At 56.0% G+C, this 21425-nt stretch overlaps 10 protein-coding genes across 10 annotated transcripts; 4 read left to right on the forward strand and 6 right to left on the reverse strand.

Moving 5' to 3' along the window:
* Positions 1–320: 320 nt before the first annotated feature.
* Positions 321–976, reverse strand: BO86DRAFT_146154 (uncharacterized protein). The gene has a single exon (XM_025666258.1). It carries the CDS (start codon positions 868–870, stop codon positions 520–522), a length of 351 nt encoding a protein of 116 aa, XP_025525615.1. The 5' UTR covers positions 871–976; the 3' UTR covers positions 321–519.
* On the reverse strand, positions 919–1831 carry BO86DRAFT_435476 (uncharacterized protein; the record flags this gene model as incomplete). The annotated part of the gene is made up of 1 exon (XM_025675962.1): positions 919–1831. The coding sequence occupies exon 1, from the start codon at positions 1447–1449 to the stop codon at positions 919–921; it is 531 nt and encodes a 176-aa protein (XP_025525616.1). The 5' UTR covers positions 1450–1831.
* Positions 1832–2038: 207 nt separating this feature from the next.
* Positions 2039–3221, reverse strand: BO86DRAFT_449504 (oxidase ustYa family protein). Its single transcript, XM_025676722.1, has 5 exons — positions 2945–3221; positions 2728–2859; positions 2545–2675; positions 2389–2488; positions 2039–2338 (listed from the first exon to the last, which is right to left on the reverse strand). Exons 1-5 carry the CDS (start codon positions 3210–3212, stop codon positions 2097–2099), a joined length of 873 nt encoding a protein of 290 aa, XP_025525617.1. The 5' UTR covers positions 3213–3221; the 3' UTR covers positions 2039–2096.
* Positions 3222–4339: 1118 nt separating this feature from the next.
* Positions 4340–5356, reverse strand: BO86DRAFT_435478 (uncharacterized protein; the record flags this gene model as incomplete). Its single annotated transcript, XM_025675963.1, has 1 exon — positions 4340–5356. A coding segment is annotated over one exon (1017 nt), but the record flags the coding sequence as incomplete, so codon positions are not given.
* Positions 5357–7152: 1796 nt separating this feature from the next.
* BO86DRAFT_401537 (uncharacterized protein) lies at positions 7153–7615 on the forward strand (the record flags this gene model as incomplete). Its single annotated transcript, XM_025673780.1, has 2 exons — positions 7153–7274; positions 7360–7615. The coding sequence occupies 2 exons, from the start codon at positions 7153–7155 to the stop codon at positions 7613–7615; spliced, it is 378 nt and encodes a 125-aa protein (XP_025525619.1).
* A 1730-nt stretch (positions 7616–9345) lies between these two features.
* BO86DRAFT_342780 (MFS general substrate transporter) lies at positions 9346–11880 on the forward strand. Its single transcript, XM_025669125.1, has 9 exons — positions 9346–9454; positions 9571–9712; positions 9807–9967; positions 10035–10157; positions 10225–10581; positions 10666–10719; positions 10782–10829; positions 10902–11219; positions 11300–11880. The coding sequence occupies exons 1-9, from the start codon at positions 9442–9444 to the stop codon at positions 11548–11550; spliced, it is 1467 nt and encodes a 488-aa protein (XP_025525620.1). The 5' UTR covers positions 9346–9441; the 3' UTR covers positions 11551–11880.
* Positions 11881–12951: 1071 nt separating this feature from the next.
* BO86DRAFT_277096 (arylsulfotransferase family protein) lies at positions 12952–14519 on the forward strand (the record flags this gene model as incomplete). Its single annotated transcript, XM_025667277.1, has 3 exons — positions 12952–13438; positions 13499–13564; positions 13639–14519. Coding segments are annotated over 3 exons (1434 nt in total), but the record flags the coding sequence as incomplete, so codon positions are not given.
* Positions 14520–14627: 108 nt separating this feature from the next.
* BO86DRAFT_317784 (uncharacterized protein) lies at positions 14628–16086 on the reverse strand (the record flags this gene model as incomplete). The annotated part of the gene is made up of 6 exons (XM_025668185.1): positions 14628–15012; positions 15076–15106; positions 15157–15224; positions 15285–15402; positions 15461–15854; positions 15925–16086. 6 exons carry the CDS (start codon positions 16084–16086, stop codon positions 14628–14630), a joined length of 1158 nt encoding a protein of 385 aa, XP_025525622.1.
* A 779-nt stretch (positions 16087–16865) lies between these two features.
* BO86DRAFT_317747 (S-adenosyl-L-methionine-dependent methyltransferase) lies at positions 16866–18449 on the forward strand (the record flags this gene model as incomplete). The annotated part of the gene is made up of 5 exons (XM_025668183.1): positions 16866–17099; positions 17158–17284; positions 17337–17472; positions 17561–18030; positions 18139–18449. The coding sequence occupies 5 exons, from the start codon at positions 16866–16868 to the stop codon at positions 18447–18449; spliced, it is 1278 nt and encodes a 425-aa protein (XP_025525623.1).
* A 136-nt stretch (positions 18450–18585) lies between these two features.
* BO86DRAFT_457632 (MFS general substrate transporter) lies at positions 18586–20415 on the reverse strand. The gene is made up of 5 exons (XM_025677235.1): positions 20046–20415; positions 19957–19996; positions 19567–19891; positions 18884–19511; positions 18586–18827 (listed from the first exon to the last, which is right to left on the reverse strand). Exons 1-5 carry the CDS (start codon positions 20363–20365, stop codon positions 18686–18688), a joined length of 1455 nt encoding a protein of 484 aa, XP_025525624.1. The 5' UTR covers positions 20366–20415; the 3' UTR covers positions 18586–18685.
* Between the last annotated feature and the right edge of the window lie 1010 nt (positions 20416–21425).

Below are 21425 nucleotides of genomic sequence, written 5' to 3' on the forward strand. Positions count from 1 at the left end.
GCGACAAGTAGTATTGCAGGGCGAACTTCAACTGCAAGGTCCAACCGGTGCCGGTCCGTATCGTCCTTCCAATCAAACTTCGGTAGACATAAGATTGGCGCGTCTTGGTATCAGGGTCTAGATCTCCGCTGCATGGCGGGTCACGCAAAACAACCCCACTGCACGGAGTCAGGGGGTCACGCCTAGCCCTAACCGCTCATCTGACAGGGAGATTAAAGGGTGGGCGATTGTCACAAGGACAACGTGCCGTGTCTTGGTGTCATTTCTGTCGTTATTGCAAGGGTGGAGACCGACCCCACAGTGATCGTAGAACTGCTTATCTCAAGTGCCGGTCCAGATCTTGCCCAGTCATCGATTGTCTTTGATCTTTCGCCTGAGAAATATCTTGTGTGGGATTGTCACTTCAGAGACAGGATTGATTGTAAGTTCCGGAGACCTCTGGATATTCGTCTGAATACAATCTGAATGCTTCGAAAGGAAAAGCGAGAGCTGTTTTGCTTGTCTTCCAGACGGTGGTATTCATGTCGGGAGGAGTCTTGAAAGGTCAGGGCCACCTGATATGTCACCACGGCCATTTCCGCTCGAGAGAAGATTTCTCGCTCTATCTGCCGGGCCAGACCCAGAGTTCGCTAGAGGTATCATCGCAGCCCAAGAATGATCGCGAATAGGGTCATGCACTCCTCGCCAAGTCCAGGCTCCCGCAGGATTTCTCCCTACAAGAGCCACAAATGATGCATACGCTGAAACTGCAAGCAGCATGCAAACCGCCACACCAGCACAGCTCCCCCTTGCACTTTCTTTCTTCCTGTTCACCACCTGATACACCCAGCACCACCGAACCCCCATTCCAACGCCGCACAACCCGCCCATGCATCAGGCGTGTCCAAAACACCTTGACCAGATCCCCAAGAAACCACCCTAACCCCCCCGTCTCCTCAAAACGACACAAACCTCATACCCCGCCACCCCAACCTGCTCCTCCCCCAACTCCTCCGCCACCCAACCCCCCTCCTCAAAACACCCCAGATAGTCCCCCCAATCCGCCCGGGGCCCCAACCACACCACCACCCGCAGCGCACCACCCCCAACCCCCTCCAGATACCTCCTTACCAACCCAGGCTCCCGCGGATACACGAACATCCACGCCGCCGCCCCCGCCGCCCGGGGATGCAGATCCCACGTCCCCTGCACGAGGTTCAGCGCCCACTCGTCGAGGTACCGGTTCACGGCGCCGCGGACCTCGACGCCCTCCACCGGCACGGTGGGGTGGCGCAGCGCGATCAGCGCCTCCAGCAGGCCGGATCCGCTGCCGATCGAGAGGGTGAATCCCGGGTGGGCGGGGAGGAGCTTCCCCAGGTACGTCACCAATGTGCTGGAGAGGGCGAGGCAGCAGGTGGGGAACGGGTGCGGGGTGGGGGATAACTGGGCGGAGATTTGGGGGAGGGACATTTTGGGTGGTTGCACGGTTGCCTGGTCTGGTGTGGTTGTACTTTTGGGGGATGTCGTAGGGGGTTCAAGTTGTTTTGTGTGATTGGGGAGTGGGGGAAGGGGCACTGGGTGAGATGAAGTTGGGGCTTTGTGGGCTTGTGCCCTGATTTTGGTGGCGTTTTCTGGAAAGGATGAGCTGGAAATGGGTTCAGGTTGGAATGTGGTGGCTGGGGATTTGACGTTCTGTGTTGATTAGATGCAGATTCGGTGGTGGCGTGAGTGATTTTGGGGCGGGTCGGGGCCCGGGCCCGGGTTTATCCGGGGTGTGATGCGGGGGTGGGTTGTTTCCACCTTGTTTCCTGGTATTTCCACTGCTGTCTAGGGATTGCAGGGTAGAGCTCCGTGAGGTTCGGTGATGTTGAAAGTGATATTATCACTATTCTAGTCTAATCTCAAGAGAGGATCTGAGTGCTTCTATCTGCGCTCTGTGGATGCCCAGCATTTACCGATGATCACGTGACTCTAACTATTGAATCCCTCTACAATCGGGTTGACAAGGTTTGCTTTCCATGATATCATCCTGTATCACTGCAGGCCGGCAAAGTAAACAGTCATATATGCAATCATCATTGCTCAGCTCTATATATACAATCCTGAATTCCATCGCCTCACGGAATCTCCTCGTACACCCGATCCGTCAACAAGGGCGGCTCCAGGAAGTCCGACGGCACCGTCTCCGGCAGCTGGTGCTTCTCCGCCCATTCCCGGATCTCCTCAAAGTTCCGGCACTGGTGCTTGGTGTTGAAGTCCACGAAGGGCTCCGGGTGCTCGGGATGCACCCAGACCTGGCCGAGGACGCCGACGTCGAGACTGCACATGAGCTCCTGGCGGAGGACGTCAAGGCAGTGCGCTGCTGCTGTCAGTCTAGGTCATCTTGCTCACCGACAAGAGTTCACTTACAGACGTGGTGTCGAACGATGTAATCGTCGTTGGTGAAGGCACCGGTGCCAAGGTTGTGGTAGTAGTCGTAGTTGTAGTACAAGGACTGGCGGAGGAGGTTCTGTTCGGGTTAGCTGCATGGCTGGAACTGGACCGGCGGTGTATCACCAGACATACCAGGCAGTGCAAATGGTGGAAGCCCTCCACGTTGGCGGGATACCCCCCGCCATACTTCTCCCGGATCTTGACTTGGTCCTTCGCCAAGCCGGACTTCTGGGCATCCTCGGCGGGGACCCTGATGGCGCGGACTGAGAGCGGGTCAGCATGCAGACAATTACCGCTGAGAGGGGATAAACACACAGTTGGCACCGAGGGACTCCCAGGCTGCGTCTACTTCAGGGCTTGCATCTTGCCGGAAGATGTTTTGCTTCAACAGGGAGCCGTTGAAGGGTTGTTGGTGGTACTTGAGCCCGACTTGTCCGATGACAGGTGCTGCGATCGCGTTAGCTGGGGACTGGCTCCAAATGTCCACATATGATGCAGACTCTTGAAGAGGAATCTGGCTTGGGTAACTTACAGTATTGTGTCGTCCGCCGCGTGCACGACTTGTCCAAGTCCCTCTGGTTGTGCCCTAGGAAAACCCCCACCAAACACGACAAGACCGCCACAGCAACCACAAACAACACTCGTAACCATCCTCCGAGCAAGGACTTGGAGGAACGGTTGTTCTGCGACCAGTGGGTAGCCTCCTCATCGATGAGGAGCCTCTCCCTGTCGGTTGAGGTGGAGCGTTCGGAGGAAGGCATCTTGTCCTCGAAGGAGTTGGTATCTCTGGAGAGATTCATCGTGAAAACAGCCAACCTCAAGTTTGACGAGAAAACCCACCAACAGGCAGAAACAGAAAAGAATCTTCAGGGAAACGGGAGTAGATGTGAGAAAGGCGATCAGGCGGGATGTTTATTCTTAGTCTTGGACCGGCCAAGTCGAATGGCCTGAGGTGTGGATATGCTCTTCTTGGAGTATCTCCGTGACCCTCCGCTGCTAATAATATCTCATCGTAGACTTTCATCATTTCATGAATAGTGGACTCAATATGTGACTGACGGAGGGGTGACTTGGAAAGTAAGACATGGCCAGTGCAGAGTGCCCCGTCGACGGGAAGGTCGCTCATTTGCTGCAACTGAGACATCCGCCGCTTAGCCGCATGTCTGTCTCATATCCGGTTGTTGCTGTGTTGCTGTGTTGCCCGCCTTACAGCCCAGCCCCAGCTCCGCATTTTTTCTGGGTACTCAGTCCTCCGTACTCCGTACTCAGTACTCAGTAAAGCAGAGCAAAGCAAAGCCCAGAAAGCACATCTGAGACATGACGCAAAGATGCCTTACTTTACTTTCCACTGCCCTCCGAATCCTGCTTCTAGCCTGTTGCATCTTGAGTTTGTTTGTCGACATCATCCACTTCCCCCCCCCGCCGCTTCGGACCATTTCTCTCGTCCGACCGAGGCTTTGCACCCCTCCTCTGCCCTCTCCTCTCTCTCACCTGCAGAGAGGCTCATCTCTCGGCCTGCAGAATAATCTGAGTCAATTCTATATTGGTGCTCCACGGGACAGACTGTGAGGCAAGCAACATGTAACCGGGTCCCCCGATGGATCCCATTTGCTCGCCATCGTCTGGTGATTGGCATAAGCTGGGTTCTTGGCCTCTCTTCACACATCCATGCGATGGTACAATCCGAGACGTGGCCAATCAGTCTGGTCACTGACCTGTGGGTTGCCTTCCCCACGCCGGTCGATAGACTGCAGTCTAGCAGACCTTGTGCTGTGACTGCTTGGGCTGCGGATGTTTCTTTCTCCTGCTGCTAAATCTGGATCATCAAGAGGATGAAAGAAATCTCGCAGACACAGTTATAAATACAGCCTGCCATCCGACCTTTGCCTTGCAGTTCCCCCCAACCACCCATCTGCAGTTGCCCTAGATCTCCTGTCCCTGTCCCTCTCCCCTCTTCCGTCTGAGACGTCCATTCACCATGCATTCTCTCTCCAAGAGCCTTCTGCTCGTCCTGGGCAGCAACATGCTGGGTGTGAGTGCTGCTCCGGTGGCCGAGGCCGCCACCTCGACCGCTACCACTGCTACCACCACCACCACTGCCCCCGCCAACTATGGCAACTATGGCAACTATGGCGATTACGGTGCCTATGGCAACTACCAGAACTACAAGCGTGCTGACGGGGATGATGCTGCTGCTGCTTCCTCTTCGACCTCCTCGGCCGCCTCGACCACCACTGCCCCGGCCAACTACGGCAACTATGGCAACTATGGGGACTATGGCAGCTACGGTAACTACCAGAACTACAAGCGTGATGCCGATGCCTCCAGCACCTCGACCACCACCACCACCACCGCCGTCCCCGCCAGCTATGGCAACTACGGTGACTACGGCAACTATGGAAACTACCAGAACTACAAGCGTGAGGACGAGGAGTCCACCACCTCCGCTGCTGCTGCTGCTAGCACCACCACCGCCGCGCCCGCCAGCTACGGCGAGTACGGGAACTACGGCACCTACGGCAACTACGGCTCGTACAAGCGCGACGAGCAGCCCGAGGAGGAGAAGGAGGGAGCATCTACTTCCGAAGCTATCCCAACAACCACTGCCCCCGCCAGCTACGGCGACTATGGCAACTACGGCAACTACGGCAACTACCAGAACTACAAGCGCGACGAGAGCAGCTCCTCCAGCACTACGAGCGCCGCCGCTACTACCACCACCACCACGACTGCCCCGGCCAGCTACGGCGACTACGGCAACTACGGCACCTACGGGAACTATGGCTCGTACAAGCGCGACGAGCAGCCCGCCGCCAAGGCGGAGGAGGACGCCTCTTCCGCGACCTCGACCGCCCCGGCGAGCGCCACCACCGCCCCCGCCGGCTACGGGGACTACGGCAACTACGGCAACTACGGCAACTACGGCACTTACCAGAACTACTAAAGTCTGCCGCGTTCAAGGGAGGAATTACGAGTGGTTGCAGGGGGCGGGAGGGCACACAAATTGAATGATGGTGTAAAGTTGCTCTTCCGGGGTAGGACATGACCAGGGACTCACTCGGAACGATGACACGACACGACCCGTCCGGATGTACGCCGTTCTCAATGCACTGTGCCCATCCGGGAACAGGAGGTCGATCCTGGTAATGTGGATCGCAGATGCTCGGGTCTTTCTTTCTTTCTTTTTCTTCTGTATTTAGCTTAGATTTGCACGCATTGGATATTGAATTGAATGTTGATGAGACGGACCAGTTGTACTGTATGTACCTTTTCCAATGATTGGGTCATGGTTTTGTCACGTGACTGTGCGGGGCCCCACCACAATGCTGACTTCTGGTTGCTTTCAGAGCTCCATGGTGCATCAGCCTCATGATTCTATTTTTGGGAGGGTGTCAGCTCAGCTTGGCTCACGGGTGACTTGTTTAAGCTTGTCGTGTTGATCCACGTGGTGTGTTCGTCAGACGTGCGGTGAGAGCGCAGCGCATGCGTGGACCACAGGAATATATTTAGCATATAGATAGACGGATTGAACATCATGCATGAGTTATCCCACACCCCGACAATGAACCTAGGTGTTATACATTGTATGTGTGTAATCCTCTTATCCGATAATAAGTGTGCGGTGTGCGGTGACCGGTTTGAATAGAATAAAAAAGAAAAAGAAAAAAAAAACATTAAGGACGTGTGACCCAGAAATAAGAGGCGCCAGCAACAAGCTTTCCGTTCCGGGCTTCACCGCATGCGACAAGCTTAGCCTACTGTATACTTAATCTACACCGCAGAGAATGAGAGTCCGCCCTTTCTATACTCCCGACTAAATAGGAGTATATCCAGGATACAATTTTTTATAGTATTCTAGACATAAACTGGTCTCAAGTTAGAAAGGTATTAGATAATCCGGTTAGTTATACTATCTACTCTTTCGTACCTTACCTATTATAGGAACAATTTTTATGCGAAGAAACACCTAACCCTTTGGTAATATAGCGGAAACTATCTATACACATAATTAGTAGAGCTTCATTCTGATTAAAGTTAACTTTAGAAGCTGTCGCTCAAAAGTTTATAAGCCTATACCTTGAGGCGATCGCCCTGAGGTGATCTCTCCGATGGCGACTCAGATGATACCGACAGTCTACCCAGCCGTTGGCCCTATCGGTTGAGGACAAGGTAATATGTTCCAGTTCACAAAGCTTATCTCATTCGGAGTCTGGTGGGGGCTACCATTTACCTAGGCCCGGAAGCTATCCGAAGCTCTCCACTAATTGCCCTCTAGGCGCGGTGAGGCCGCGTCACGGCACTATAAGTCTAGCACAGATTGAAACATAGATGCATTACCATCCGGTACCTGGTATATATGATTGGCCTCACCAGGATATCGTAGCCTCTCACCCATCCAGACCGGTGTACTAGTGGCCCGGACCGAGCCCCCCGGTCATTAGTATCACCTAGTAGTTATCTCCTACGCTGGAGTTGGAAATTCGGAGTGTTTAGGCAGCCATTTCAGTAATTTATCAGTTGCTCTGTCAATATCGAACTTTTGACCTGGAATAAGAACCCGTTCTCCCCCCCCCCCGGTTGCCGCAGGCTGATTCCATCCTCTCCAGCTCCGCATCGTGACCTTTTACTTGCCACTATCATCTCGGCCCTATCGCCACACGCAATGTAAGAACGCAGCAGGCCATGATCCATTGTCTGGGTGTCGCTAACCGTGCAACTGGGTAGAACTTCCGAGTCGATATGGATCTGCTCCAGCTTGCTTGTATTTTCATCATCGACCTCTGCGCCCTATACCACCGCTACACCGACGGACACTGGTCCAAATCCGCGCTCTCCTGTGTGGCGTTCACGCATGTCGGGTTGTTGATCCATGTCATCCTGGAGACGCTGAAACAACATCTGAAATGATGGCCACCGCGGTTCATCGGCAATGGGTTGACGACGCAGGCAAGATGACAGCCGTCTGGAAGGTGGGGCAATGCCGACGACGCCTCGCAGTGGGCCGCGCGCCATCGCGACCCCCTGCTCTGTTAACCAACGGACGGCGCTGACCTCCCAGGAGGTCGTCCCCACGGCGAAGGTCGCAGCGAAAGGTCATCTCCACTGTGAACCGACGCCGGGCTCGAGGTCTCGGGGGACCTGGCGGGATCGTCGGGTCCAAATCCGACGCCATCACCTGCGCCTCGATCTGGGAGGCGGATGAGGTACTGGGGTGTGTATGCGTATCAGGCGACGATGACCGGGTCGAACTGTGATACCACGGCGGGGAAGAGGGCGATCTTGGCTGCCGGTGGAGAAGTGCGTGCATACCAGTGGAACTACGGTCGGATGCTGTGAGTTTAGGCATGGAGGCACACGGCACGGTCAACTGCGCTTGTGCATTCGGTGGGTTGTTGGGTTGGGTAGACTGTGGATGTGTAGTATGTGGCAGAATCTCGGCGGTTGGCGCCTTGTGCTCTCAAGCGGAACCGGATCATAATCATGATTACTGATTTTTGAACTTATTTACTGTTGGATCTCTACTACTTGGTATCTCATACCGAAGCAACATTACTTCTAACACATCGGGAATGAGAAGGAATGCATGTACGATAGCTCCTCGATAACTATCGCGGAGAGATTACAGTATCTGATCACTGGCGGCGTACCGAGTGCAGCACCGATGCTTCCACAGAAGGAATCATCCATCCAATGCCATATATGCGGCTTGAATCCGATTAGTACACCTGGCTGGATGATCCACTTTCTCTCGTTGGTGAGAACCGGTTGACCATAACTTCTCCACATTTAGCGTTGCGATCTCCTGCCGACTAAGTTCAGTCGCGAAACATGGACCCAGGGTTCAGTGGGCGGCAGTGGGCCTTATTCCTGATGGACAGGTTGCCCTCCTCTCCTCTTTTTCGGCAGGAGAGAAGTACGCCTTGGAGAATCTTGAATGTGAAATTCAAAGTCCGTACCGAGTACTGGGTCGGACCCGCAGTGGAAGCCTGATCGGCGACCGGTGGAGTCGATCCAGATTGTTACTTGCTGTAGCAGGCCTCCGTCACCACTTCAAAGGTTAAAAAGTAAGAGATGTTTGAAAATTATCTCGAGGTGTTCGAAATCTGTTAGGATGTATGGATATTTCCGAAATTCAGGACTAGTCATGTCAAAACAATTTACTAGAGTTTAAGCGAAAGCTGCTCTAGTGCTTGAACGTTACTTAAGAGGTTGTGGAGTATACACCAGACACAGTTGGAGTGGTTGATATATAGTTAGTGCGTGATTAGGAAATAGACTACGGCGTAGACTAAAAGCACAGAAGAAGTGTTGTTCGTATGTACATACTACCCTTTCGAAAACAGCGGTCCTGTAACGGACAAGCAGAGAAAACTCACTGCAACATTCTAGTAATTTGGATATGAACGAGAAAAGGCAAGTCAATCTTGATCCAACATGACAAATGACAGGCCCGATCTCGCCGAGCGACCCTAACTCCTCGTATTTGCCCGTCTCCACCCAATCACCAACGAGCTACACAGTATAGCTCAAATGGCCGCGAGAGCGGCATCGGAGTCCGCCGCGGGGAAAGCCGAGCGCCATCCAGGCTAGCCCTTCACTTATCCCCAGGAATCACAGCTGCAGAGACTGTGTGGGCAAGCTGCAGAGGGGAAAAGATGACTCGATCGGCATTGGTAGCTTGCCCATAGCGCAGCACCTCCTTTGGATCTGCACGGCATGGTTGGTTCATGCACATGGTTTGTCTCCACCGCCGGGGTCGGAGGGTCGGAGAGCAACACATTTTTGGGGCAAGGATGAGAGGGAGTCATCATCTTTCAGCTGGCCGCAGTGCGCCTGTGAGTCGATCGCCCATTTAAAGAAATTGGCGCCCGTCCGTGAGTTGCAATTATGATTGTTGGATTTCGTTTTTCTCTTCCTGCTGCTTTTTCCTTCCCTTTTTCCTGATTATCTCCCCTCCCCTCCCCTCCACCCTCCGTTGACCTCGGCAACAACCTGCATTCACCCCTTGCTGCGTGCGCGCATTAGACCATGGTCGTGGATGGTGAGCTCCCTTCCCCCCCACCCCCTTCTCAGCGCCCATCGCAACTTTACGATCGTCTTTCAGTCTCTTGCGATCGCAACCCACTGACCACTTTCTCCTCGTTTCCATGACGGCAGAAAAACCACCCGTGGACAACGGCGACCTGACGCCGGAGCCCTCGCAGTATGGCACCGTCAATGAGCGCAAGCTCATGGCCAAGATCGACTGGCATGTGGTGCCGTGCCTGTGTGTGATGTATCTGCTCGCATTTTTGGATCGGTAAGATCAATGCCTTTACAGCTGCAGGCCAATTCACCTGCCACCCCCTCCCTTCTCCACGCAAGCGCGTGCTCTGACATCCAGAATCGCGCAGGGTCAACATCAGTAACGCGGCGGTGCTGGGCCTCGAGAGCGATCTCCACATCACGACGGGCACGAAATACAACACCGCCCTGACGATCTTCTTCGTCCCGTACATCATCTTCGAGATTCCGTCCAATGTGCTGATGAAGAAGTTGAAGCCGCATACATGGCGTACGTGACCCCACTATTGCTGAAGATGGCACAGAAGAAAGTACTGATGTGTTTCGTCCGGGGGTAGTCTCGCTGTGTATGTTCGGATTCGGCCTGGTGATGGTCTGTCAGGGCTTCGTGCAGAATTGGGGCGGGCTGATGGCCACGCGGTGGTTTCTGGGCATGTTCGAGACGGGACTGTTCCCTGGGTGTGAGTATTCCTGTCATGCGACACGATTTGTTCGGCCCTGACTGATGCCCCGGACCGACGGCAACAGGCTTCTACCTCCTGGGGATGTGGTACAAGCGCAGCGAGGCGCAGAAGCGGTTCAGCTTCTTCTTCAGCTCGACGACGCTCGCCGGCGCCTTCGGCGGGCTGCTGGCCAGCGGCCTGGGCAAGATGGACGGGGTGCGCGGGCTGGCGGGCTGGCGGTGGGTGTTCATCATCGAGGGGATCCTGACGTGCGTGGTCGCGATGGGCTGCTTCTTCGTCGTGCCCGACTTCCCCGAGGACGTCCAGTGGCTCACCCCGGCGGAGCGCGAGTTCCTGCGCGACAAGCTGGCGCAGGACGCGGGCAAGTCGGCGGTCGACGTGAAGACGGGCTGGCGCGATATCCTGGCCGTGTTCAAGGATTGTATGTGCTCTCCGGATGCTTCACCCCCCCCTTTTTCCCTTCTGGTGGCGTGTGCGGGGTAATAACTGGACGAAACCACTGCAGACAAGATCTTCATCGGGGGCTGGATGTATTTCGGCCAGGTGGTCACGGCTTACGGTATGTCTGTCTTGCGCGGAAATGGGGACGCATGGACTAAATATGTGGTGGACTCCGCGCAGGATACGCGTACTTCGCGCCGACGATCATCAAGACCTTTGGCTACGGCGGTATGTCTCGCGCATCCTCTATCCAGCGGCATGCGCATGCGGCCTCCTGACACTAACCCTCCCACGTCACAGCCATCAAGACGCAATTCTACTCGATCCCCCCCTGGGCCGCCGCCTTCGGCTTCTCCATGTGCATCGCCTACCTGTCGGACCGGTTCCAGCACCGCTTCCTCTTCACGCTGCTGCCCATGCTGGTCGCCATGGCAGGGTTCGGCATCCTCATCAACATCCACAGCACGACGCAGCACCACATTCAGTACGGCGCGCTCTTCCTGGTGACGAGCGGCTGCTACAGCGCCATGCCCGTGCTGGTGTGCTGGTTCGCCATGAACCTGGGCGGCCACCGGCGCCGCAGCGTGGGCACCGCCTGGCAGATCGGGTTTGGGAACAGTGCGTGTGCCCTTGCCCGTCCTCCCTTCTCTCCCTTGCACCCTAACTCGATCCCCCAATGCTAATGGTTGGGTGTACAGTCGGCGGCATCATCTCCACCTACTCCTTCCTGTCCAAAGACGCCCCCTTCTACCGCAACGGCTACATCATCGGCGTCTCCTTCCTGGCCTTCTCCGCCGCCATGTCCTGCCTGTACTTCCTGGCCATCTGGCACGATAACCGCAAACGCGACCGGGCGATCGCCGACGGCACCGTCGATTTGGATGCGATCACCGAGGCGGAGGAGGAGTATCTGGGGGATATGGCGCCGCGGTATCGCTATGCTTACTAATCCGCCTCCGAGTCTCTCGGTTTTTTTTGGATGTGTTTTTTTTTTTTTCTGCGTTGCACAATAATAATACTTGGGTCGCGGGAGGATGCATGGGAACTGGCCGATGTCGGCGTGTATGATTCATGAATGAAAGATTAGAATTGGTGAGGGTAGCTGCTTTAACTGCTTTGGGGATAGAGGGCGGAGATTGCCGATGAGGAATGAAGGGTGTTGTTCACCGGGGGCGGGTCAGATTGGACCGAGGCGCGTGGCTTGTGCGGAGTTATGCGCTTATGCTGTGCAGCCCATATGCAGCTGACTCATTCCATATGCCATGCATGCATTGGGTCCTGGGAGGCTGACGGTGTCGCAGTGTACGGAGTAGGCTGGGTTGTTATGCAATAAATGCTAGATGACATGCTTCTCCGATAGTTCAGAGTAATCGTGCACGACAGCGGGTTCTGGTCTGACATGTTATTAGGTGGCCGGTATATTATCCAGTATGGCCCACTTGCAGACTGGGAAATCTGTTCAGCAGGTACAGGACCACCATCACGCACAAGCTGGCAGTGATTTCAGCCGGCATATATTCCACCGCTATGCCCACTCTCCGGGGCATCAGACTGTTTAGCCGCTGGGATTACCGGCAACCCCATTGCCAATCGCCATCCCGCAGCGCGATGGCGAATCCAGCTCTCCGGGAATCCCGGGAAATGTCATACAACTTCTGACCTCGCTTAAATCCCTGATGCATATGGCGGCATCCTTCTGCAGGCTGGCTTTGAACCTGCAGGTCCAAGTTTACAATCAATGTATGGAGAGGGGTAACGTCAACATCTACCAAAACCGTGTCAATTGAATCGCCAGATCCAAGGATCTATTACCAGCAACCACAGAGTGGCATCCAGGCACAGATCCCCGACAAGCCGAATCTTATCTTATCGATGGCGTGTATATGAGGGGGACAAGCAGCGCAACAGGTTCTGCACGCCCCGTCCCGAAGCCCTCATTGCGGGAGGAGATCGCGTAATCGCGGCTAGCGATGGTACAATGCACGAGCACGGCAAATCAGAACCCCAACAAGATGCAGCCGGTGGTATATCGTGCCGAAGCGAGGTGTTAGCCTCTGCGTGGTTGACGGTGAGCCATGAGGAAACAGTGTTCCTGAATGATGCCATTGCAGTGAATGTTGGCGGACGGGAAGGGGATCTCCATGCACTGGAGCATGGTCGCGGCCGTATACTCACAGATGAAAACAAATATAAACCCTTCGGCATCGCAGGCAGCCCAAGGTAATTCTTCTTGAGCAGCTTCACCTCCCACGCCAACACGCACCTTGTACAGTACATACCTCTGGCCACCATGGCCTCCCTCCTCCGCCACGTCCCCCTCCTCCTGGCCGCCGCGGCGTCCTCCGTCCTCGCCGATGGCCAGTACCGCTCGCGGCCGGACCTCTCCCCGCCCACGCTGAACGTCACCGTCGAAGCCCCGGACGCCAACGGCACCGAGTACGTGTTCGTCGCGCCGTACGGGGCCGCCCTCGCGCAGCCGGGCGCCTACATCTACCGCAAGAACGGCGATCTGGTCTGGTCCGGCATCGGCTACTACGCGGGCTTCGTGGGCAACTTCCACCGCACCACGTACAACGATCAGCCCGTGCTGCAGGCCTTCGAGGGGACCATCGATTCCACGCACGGCGAAGGCTGGGGGTACCAGGTCTTGTTGGATCAGAACTACCAGCCCGTCGCCACGGCCAAGGCGGCCAACCACCGCATCCCCTCCATCCACGAGTTCAACGTCATCGACGGGAAGACCGCGTTGGTGGAGGTGTACACGCCCACGCCCTGGAATCTGTCGGCGTACGGGGGGAATGCGTCGCAGCAGTGGATTGGGGACGGGTATTTCCAGGGTATGTGCCCCTGTGCAGTTGTTGCAATGGTGGGCGGACGGGTGGACTAACGAGGCGCAGAATTCGACATCGCAACCGGCGACCTGATCTTCGAATGGAACGCGCTCGACCACATCGACCCAGGTGGTACGTACCCTTACCTTTCTCCCATTCCCCCATCAACCCGCTTCCTTCGCAGCAACTGACTGGGGACCAAACAGAAAGCCTGGTCCCCCTCGCCTCCGCCGCCGCCGACAGCGGCCTCACCGCCGCCACCAGCTGGGACTTCATCCACATCAACAGCGTCGACAAAGACCGGGACGGAAACTACCTGGTCTCGTCGCGCCACCTCGCCACCATCTTCAAGGTCAACGGCACCGACGGCCGCATCCTGTGGCGCCTCAGCTCCGCCAACCCCTCCACGTTCACGCTCCCGTCCAGCTTCGAATTCGGCTTCCAGCACCACGCCCGCTGGCACTACCACTCCGCCACCAAAGAGATCATCTCCTTCTTCGACAACTCCAACGCCGGCACGGGGCTGGTGTTCAACAACGTCTCCCGCGCGGTGGTCGTCGAGCTCGACCTGCGCAACAAGACCGCCACCGTGCTGCGCGAGGCGCCCGCGCCCTACGGCATCTCGGCGGCCTCGCAGGGCGACGCCCAGTTCCTGGACGATGGACGCGTGTTCGTGAACTGGGGGTCCGCGGGCGCGATCACGGAGTTTGATGCGCAGGATGAGGTGGTGTACCATGCGTGGTTGGCCGACGAGGGGGTGAGTTATCGCGGGTTCGTGGGCAATTGGACCGGGACGCCGGTGGAGGAGCCGGCGATCGTGGCTTACCGCACTTCGGGGCCAGACGCGCTGCGGGTGTACGTGTCCTGGAATGGGGATACGGAGACGGTCGGGTGGCGGTTTTATGGGCTCAGTCAGACGGCAAATGCGACGGCACCGGTGTTTCTGGGGCAGGTGGAGAGGAGCTCGTTTGAGACGGTTTTGGTCTCGGATCGCGTCGGGGTGGTGGGCGAGACGGCGAGATTTTATGCGGTGGCGGTGGGGAAGGAGGGTGGTGTTTTGGGACGGACGAGGGCGGTGCGTGCGCAGGAGTGGGTGGCGTTGATTTGATGACTGTATGCATTGATGATTATGGATCTGTGGGTCGGAGACATGAGAAGTTATGTATCATGATGGAATGGAATGGGACTTCTGTGATTATAATGTCAAGCTAGGCTGCTGACTGCATGGACTGCTGTTTCTGTGTCTCGAAACGCCTTTGCATACATACTCAACCACCACTTTATCTGTCCGGTGGATCTGACCCATCATATACTCCTGACGGCCCACCTGCCCCGTTGGGAGGATGTTGTCCTCGCTCCCGTTCTTCAGAGTCCCGATGTTGGTCGTCAGCAGGTCATCGTGCGTGAGCATGTAGTTCATCGGCTTTCGGAACGGGCGGTTGTGCGACGTGGCGAGCTCGATCTCGTGGTTCTGGTAGTATCGCTGGTAGGAGCTCCACGAGCGTCGGCCACGGATCATCTCGTAGAGTGGGCCCAGGGTCGGGATGCACGAGGCCATGATAATCACGTTGGATTCGATGCTGAGGAAGGCAAGGATGGTTAGGAATGCTGTATATGAGTTGAGGCGTGGGGGTAAGGGTTACCTGGTCCAGATGACGAGGTCGGCGGTGGCATCTACGATAGGGTTAGAGGGGCGATAGCTCATGAATAGTATGCATACTGACACGCCGAGTCCGTGGTGTCATACAGTCCAGGGAGCTGGTTACACTTGACGATAGCCATTGCACACGCACTGCACGGATGAAGACCAACGTTAGCTTTTTTTACAAGAGAAGGAGACAACCCGACTCACATTGCGCCGAATCCCAGCGCCGCACATAGAGCCATCTTCTTTTTGAGCGTCATTTGCAGCGACGAGAGAACGACGGTGGGATGCACCGCCAGATAGAGGTCGACACAGGCTGAGACAACTAGACAGCAGTCAGGTTGGCGCACACTTACACTATAGGGAAAGGGTAAGGAAAGTACCTCCCGTGAAGATGGCATAGTCTACCAGCACGACTTGCGGTCGGCACGTCGCACCTTGGGCCAACAGCTGCGTCTTCCATAGAGCTTGCGGCGGATCGCACATGGTGAAGAGAACGATGATGCAGATACTCGATGTCACGAACACCATCCCCGTCAACACCCATAGGAAGACCTGGTGGAAGCGCCCGGGGTTCAAGATGCGGTTCAACAGCGCGGCGATGGCCACCTTGGGAGTGGGAAATGACATGATGCCCAGCGCGAAGTTGAGGTAGTTGAGTAACAGCACCTGCTCGAGTCGATCCATGCCTCCTTGCTCGACGATGACGGTTGTGTGCTTGCCGTATCCCAGGGCCACGACGGCGGTAGTTAGGGTTGTATAGCCCGCGAGGATGAGCTGTTGCGATCAGCCCAACTGGGATCTGGTCCGCAGACCCGGCGTTATAGACTGGAGGAATACCACTCACTATGGCAACTGCAATAATATAGTCGTCCAGTCCAACGTTCTTCAGCATCCGGGAACGAATGTACAGCCGGGCGGACACTGTGACCGCGCTCACGGAGAAAAAGGCCCAGAACAGCCCGAGGATCTTGGGTCCCTTGGTCTGGCTGGCATACTCGACACTCATGGCTCTTAGGATATCAACGTCACGCTGAGCATGCAATTGGATTTCACCTCACGTTCCTATACGAATTGAATCTCTTGTGCGAGAGGAAACGTGTGCGGGTGTAGGTGGAAAAGGAGGGACGGGGGTGATGGAGGAAAGACCGCCCTGTCCTGCTGGTCTCCGAACTAACTTTGATATCCCTGCTAGGTTGAGGTCTATAGAGCAGATTATGTTTGCTTTGATAGTTCGAGTGGATTGATTGCAATCGTACGTTCGGATTGCTCATTTGGCGATCAGTGGTCGCCTCGTCTGGCTAACCCCAACAATAGCCCCGTCAGCGACAAGCCAAGGCCGGCCTTCCGGCTAGCCTCCTGTCTCGATATTAAAGACCGTTGCCGTTGAGCCGAGCCCCATGGGCTGCACGGCAGGACTTAATCTCAGATCCTAGTCTAGTCTCCCCCCGATCCAGCCGATGCACTCTTAGAGCCACACTATGTCCAGTCCGTTGTGAACTAAGAATTTGACCCTTACTAGTGACAGGACTGTCTGACTGGCATGTGATGTCCAGCGTGTAGGCAGAGAGATTGTTGAACCCAATTGAGCCGTCCGCATGCTTCCCCACCTGTCATATCGATGTGGTCGGGGCTAGTTCAGGGGAAGTGTGTGTCAACCAGAGCCCTACCCCGGCATTGCTTTGCTTATATGCCTGTGCCTGTCTGCGTGTGCTTGACTCTGCTTTGTCCCTTGATCACTTCTTCTACCAAGCCCCATTTGCATCAGTAAACATCTCAGCGTCCACCATGCCGCACAAGAACGGCACGCTCAACAAGCAGACCGCCGATGTGGCACAACTTGCCATCTCTCCCAACCTGCCTGCACCCATCCCCTGGCTCCTGGACCAGATTCATGCCCAAGGCAAAGAATACCTCGACGTGAACCCCCAAACACGACTGGACCTGCTCGAGAGCGCCCGATCCCTCGTGTACGCGCTCGAAACTCCCCGTGAGGCTATCCTCCGACACTGCTGGTCCGAGGTACGCACCACTACTGACTTACAGCACACGATACTCGAAAGTATTGACAGTGTCCTAGACAACCAGCTACGCCGCCATCGAGACCGGGATCAACGTTGGCATCTTCACAGCTCTCGGCACCGACGACAGCCCCAAGACCGTCGCCCAGCTGGCCAAAACCACGAATGTCGACCCTGTGCTCCTCGGTTCGTGATCCTATCACCCCCGTCCCCGACACACACCAGCGTCCCCTCATAGTCTGTACCCCAGGTCGTATGATGAAACACCTCGCCGCAATGGGCGTCCTCCTCGAAACCGGCAAGGGCACCTACCAAGCCACGGGGTTCTCCAAGACCCTAACCGAGGAGAAATACAGCGACGCCTTTCCGCTCATGTACGCCGTGCCCCAGCCCCAGCCCTTGGCCCCGCCCCGAAGAACAAATTCCACTCCATCCCAACTCCCCCCAGCTAAAGCCCCCCAGGACCACCCGCTTCACCCAAGGCTTCCTCGCCCTCCCCACCTTCCTCGCCCAAACCAACCACACCAACCCCACCAACCCGAAACACACAGCCTTCCACCTCGGCCACAACACGACCCACAGCTTCTTCGAGCACGTCCAGCGCGAACCCGACACCGCCCGCCGCTTCAACAACCACATGGGCGTGTACGCGCAGGGCCGGCCGCGCTGGATGGACCCGGGGTTCTATCCGGTACAACAACAACTCGTCGACGGGGCTGTGCCTGCCATCGACGACGAGGGCGTGTTGCTGGTCGACGTCGGCGGGAGCTTCGGACATGACCTGCTCGCGTTCCGCCGGAAGTGGCCTGATCTGCCGGGCCGGCTGGTGCTCCAGGATCTGCCCGAGGTGGTGGCCTGTGTTCCTGCGGAGGTGGCTGAGTTGGGGGTGGAGGTGTTGGGGTATGATTTCTTTACGCCGCAGACTGTTGTTGGTATGTTGGTTTCTCTCGTTTTCTCTGGATAGAGGGTGGGAGATGAAGGGCTGAGGGAGAGATTCCTGGGTATTGATATGTGTTATACTAAACTGCGGTGTCGGATAGGCGCCCGCGCATACTACCTGCACTCGATCCTGCACGACTGGCCGGACGACCTGTGCCGGATGATTCTGGCAAACCTGAAAGCGGCGATGACGCCGGGGTACAGTAAGCTGCTGATCAATGAGAATGTGATCCCGGATACCGGGGCGTATTGGGAGACGACGAGTTTGGATTTCATCATGATGAGTATTGGGTCCGGGGAGCGGACGGAGAGCCAGTGGCGGGCGTTGTTGGAGGGGGCCGGGCTGAGGGTTGTCAGGATCTGGGCGGCGCAGCGCGGGGTGGAGAGTTTGATTGGGTGTGAGTTGGTTTGATTGTTATCGGGAGAATGGGGTCAGTGGGGGGAGAGTTGATGGAGATTAGGCTAGGATGGCGTTAGGGCTAGTGGATACGGTGCATGTGCTTATGTACTATGCTTCTCATTCGGGGAACGAGCTGTGGAGGCAGTATATGATATCCAGGTGTGCCGATCATCGTCTTATTACCGTTTCAAATACTTGATCATGGCTTACAGAATCTCAGATTGAATGGTTCAGAATCCGCCTGAACGCTACACCCCATCCTGCGCGCGTCTCTGCTCCCGCCGCCAGAACCGCTGCAACACCACGAGCATCAACAGCATGCACACATCCAACGCAATCGTCCAGTTGTACCCGATCAGATACCGCGGCGCATCCACCGTCTTCCACACCCTATCCCAGCATTAGCAAACCATTACCCCTCCAAGATCTGCTCCGAGGAAACTCACAGCAACGGAATCCACGCCCCAAAGGTATTCCCCACCGTATTCATGGCACTGATCACCAACGCGCGCTCCTCGGCACTGCGCGCGCAGATCTCATTCGCCCACGCGTAGATGATGGCCGCGATCCCATCCGCCGTGCCGGACAGAAAGAACGCAAAGAACTTGAGCCCCACCGGCACGCGCCAGACCGCCAGCACCACGCACGCGAAGATGTTCAGCGCCGCCGTCGTGGCGATCAGCGCCGCCTTCACGTCGTAGATGTCCGACAGCACGCCGCACAGGACCGACGAGACGATCGTGACCGCCGGCGAGACCGTCGTGATCGTGTTGATGGCCTCCACCGAGTAGCCCTCGGCTTTCAGCCACAGGGACAGCCCGCTGTTCGACGAGACGCCGTCCGCTTGCGAGAAGAAGAACGCGAACCCCACCAGCACCCAGAGGCGCCAGCCCTTGAGGATGGTGAGGATGCGCGGCAGGGTGAAGGGTTGGCGCGGTTGGCGGTGTTCGGCGGCCATGCGCGCTTGGGCTAGGTGGATTTCTTCGGGGGTTAGGAAGCGCGATCTGCATTTTTCGGGCGTGCTGGGCAGGAGGCACAGGCCTAGGAAGGCGATGGGGATCGTGCATGCGAAGCCTGAGGTGGTTAGGATTGGAGCTGGTGGATCTAATGGGGCAGGGGTGGGGCCTACAGATGATGTACAGCCAGCGCCAGCCCTCGATGCCGTACCGCCCGTTGAGGCGGGCGTAGGCGCCGGCTTGGATGTACCCCGAGCTCATGCTGCCCACCTGACTGGCGATGAAGAAGATGGCGCCGCGGCGCGCCAGTTCGGAGCGCTTGTACCAGCAGCCCAGGTACCACTGGACGGCGGGGAAGAAGAAGCCGCCCAGGGCGCCGACGAAGAAGCGGAGGGCGTACAGTTGCGTCACGCTGGTCGCTTTGTATTGTGCCAAGGTGAAGACGCCCCAGAGGAGGTCGGCAGCCGGCAGGAAGTAGTTCACCGGGAAGCGCGTCATCTACCGATGTCGTTAGAGAGTTAGCTCCCTTGATGCTAGACAACGTAGATTTGAGTCGAACGTACGGCCAGCGTCAGAGGAATCTGCATCGTGATAAATCCGACCCTAGACCCTGTTAGGAGGCTGGTACGTGCGGTATCGGCGCAGCACGTACATGTATACGGTATTCAAGTAATTGAGCTGATTGCCGTACATCTTCAGATCCTCTCTCATACCACTGACGTAGGCGGTGCTCGTGGCTGACGAATCAAGCACCTTCGCCCAGTAGGCCAGAAAGACGAAGACGATGATGAGGCCGTCCAGCTTGAGGATGAGACGGCGCTCGGCCGGGGTGTCGGTGGGCGCAAACCATTGGTACCATTTCTGACGCTGCTGGACTTGGATCGGGGGTGGGACCTGTGCCTCTTTGCTGTCGGGTAAATCGTGAATTCCGGCCTCCGTAGCCCGAGGCGCCTTCTCGATCGAGGCGTCCATGTTAGGGCTTGTGATGGGAAGCGTCAAGTTTCAGATTTCGGGGATAGAACTTGGTGTCTAGAGATTACCTCCGATTTCTGCAGAGTAGCGTGTAGATATATGTTCAACGTTGGAGCACGCCACTTTTAGCGCAAATGGCGAGGAGTGGCAGGGACTCCCCCCACCGTTGAAAAGGTGATAGAGTTGCGTGCCTCGTGGGCTGGAGGGCTTGGCGACGCTATACTAGCCGTCCCGAAATCGGGTGATTCGGTCCCGTAGCCGAGCCAGACGAGCTCGGCTATTTCTCAGGAATTCGGTGCCAATGCAAACTTGACATCAGACTCAAGGTCTGAACAGTTGTGTGACATGAACTATGCGGAAACAACATGGATGGAATTAAGTCATATGATCACGGCTCAAGTCTCGATCTGCTTTTGTTAAAAAGGGCGCGAATGAAGGCGCGGATGCACGTGTATTCTCAATACGTGTGTGTGGCTGTTATATCTGGCAAGAGATGTGTGATGTTTGACGTCTGTTCTTAGGACATTGTAATCGGGCTTTGGAGATCGACAGCCTGTTAAGCAAGGTGGATATTGGTTAGGACAACAGGAAGCAAACCCCCGTCACACGCACAGGGATAGAGAGAGGAAATGAGCCGTACCAACGCGGTTATAGTATATCAGGTTCCACAATCGAGGCTTGTAACTACTCCCAAGAAGAATACCAGTGCTTAGCATGTCCAGGTCTAGAGACAATATACTTGCCTGACGACACTTCTTTGGGCAAATGTTATGAAGAAATAAAGATATAGGTACCAAATATGGCTTTCGATTATCCTCTTTCATCCAGTCGACAGTACAAATCTATCAGCCCTGTAGAGAACCTTGCCCTAGCACTATGATTCTTTCTACAGCCACCAATTCACTCTGCTTGACTTGATATAACCAAATCTTTCAATATCCTTCCTTGACCGCTAATAATGGAATAAAGAAACTAAGCAGCAGCAGAAATAGAAGAAGAAGAAGAAGGAGAAAAAGAAGAAGAAGAAGAAGAAGAAGAAGAAGAAGAAGAAGAAGAAGAA

This window comes from Aspergillus japonicus (assembly GCF_003184785.1).
Source record: "Aspergillus japonicus CBS 114.51 unplaced genomic scaffold BO86scaffold_42, whole genome shotgun sequence".
NCBI lineage: Eukaryota > Fungi > Ascomycota > Eurotiomycetes > Eurotiales > Aspergillaceae > Aspergillus > Aspergillus japonicus.

Bases quoted from the DNA above. Each gene is read 5' to 3' on its own strand.
- BO86DRAFT_146154 (XM_025666258.1), bottom strand. From the start codon at position 870: ATGGGCGGGTTGTGCGGCGTTGGAATGGGGGTTCGGTGGTGCTGGGTG.
- BO86DRAFT_457632 (XM_025677235.1), bottom strand. From the start codon at position 20,365: ATGGACGCCTCGATCGAGAAGGCGCCTCGGGCTACGGAGGCCGGAATT. The intron at 19,892-19,956 runs GTACGTTCGACT...CGACATCGGTAG, and splicing joins AGATTCCTCTGACGCTGGCC to ATGACGCGCTTCCCGGTGAA. The intron at 18,828-18,883 runs GTGAGTTTCCTC...ATGCTGGGATAG, and splicing joins GGGGCGTGGATTCCGTTGCT to GGTGTGGAAGACGGTGGATG.
- BO86DRAFT_342780 (XM_025669125.1), top strand. The intron at 10,158-10,224 runs GTGAGTATTCCT...CGACGGCAACAG, and splicing joins GACGGGACTGTTCCCTGGGT to GCTTCTACCTCCTGGGGATG. The intron at 10,720-10,781 runs GTATGTCTGTCT...GACTCCGCGCAG, and splicing joins CCAGGTGGTCACGGCTTACG to GATACGCGTACTTCGCGCCG.
- BO86DRAFT_449504 (XM_025676722.1), bottom strand. From the start codon at position 3,212: ATGAATCTCTCCAGAGATACCAACTCCTTCGAGGACAAGATGCCTTCC. The intron at 2,860-2,944 runs GTAAGTTACCCA...ACGCGATCGCAG, and splicing joins GCGGCGGACGACACAATACT to CACCTGTCATCGGACAAGTC. The intron at 2,676-2,727 runs GTGTGTTTATCC...ACCCGCTCTCAG, and splicing joins GGAGTCCCTCGGTGCCAACT to TCCGCGCCATCAGGGTCCCC.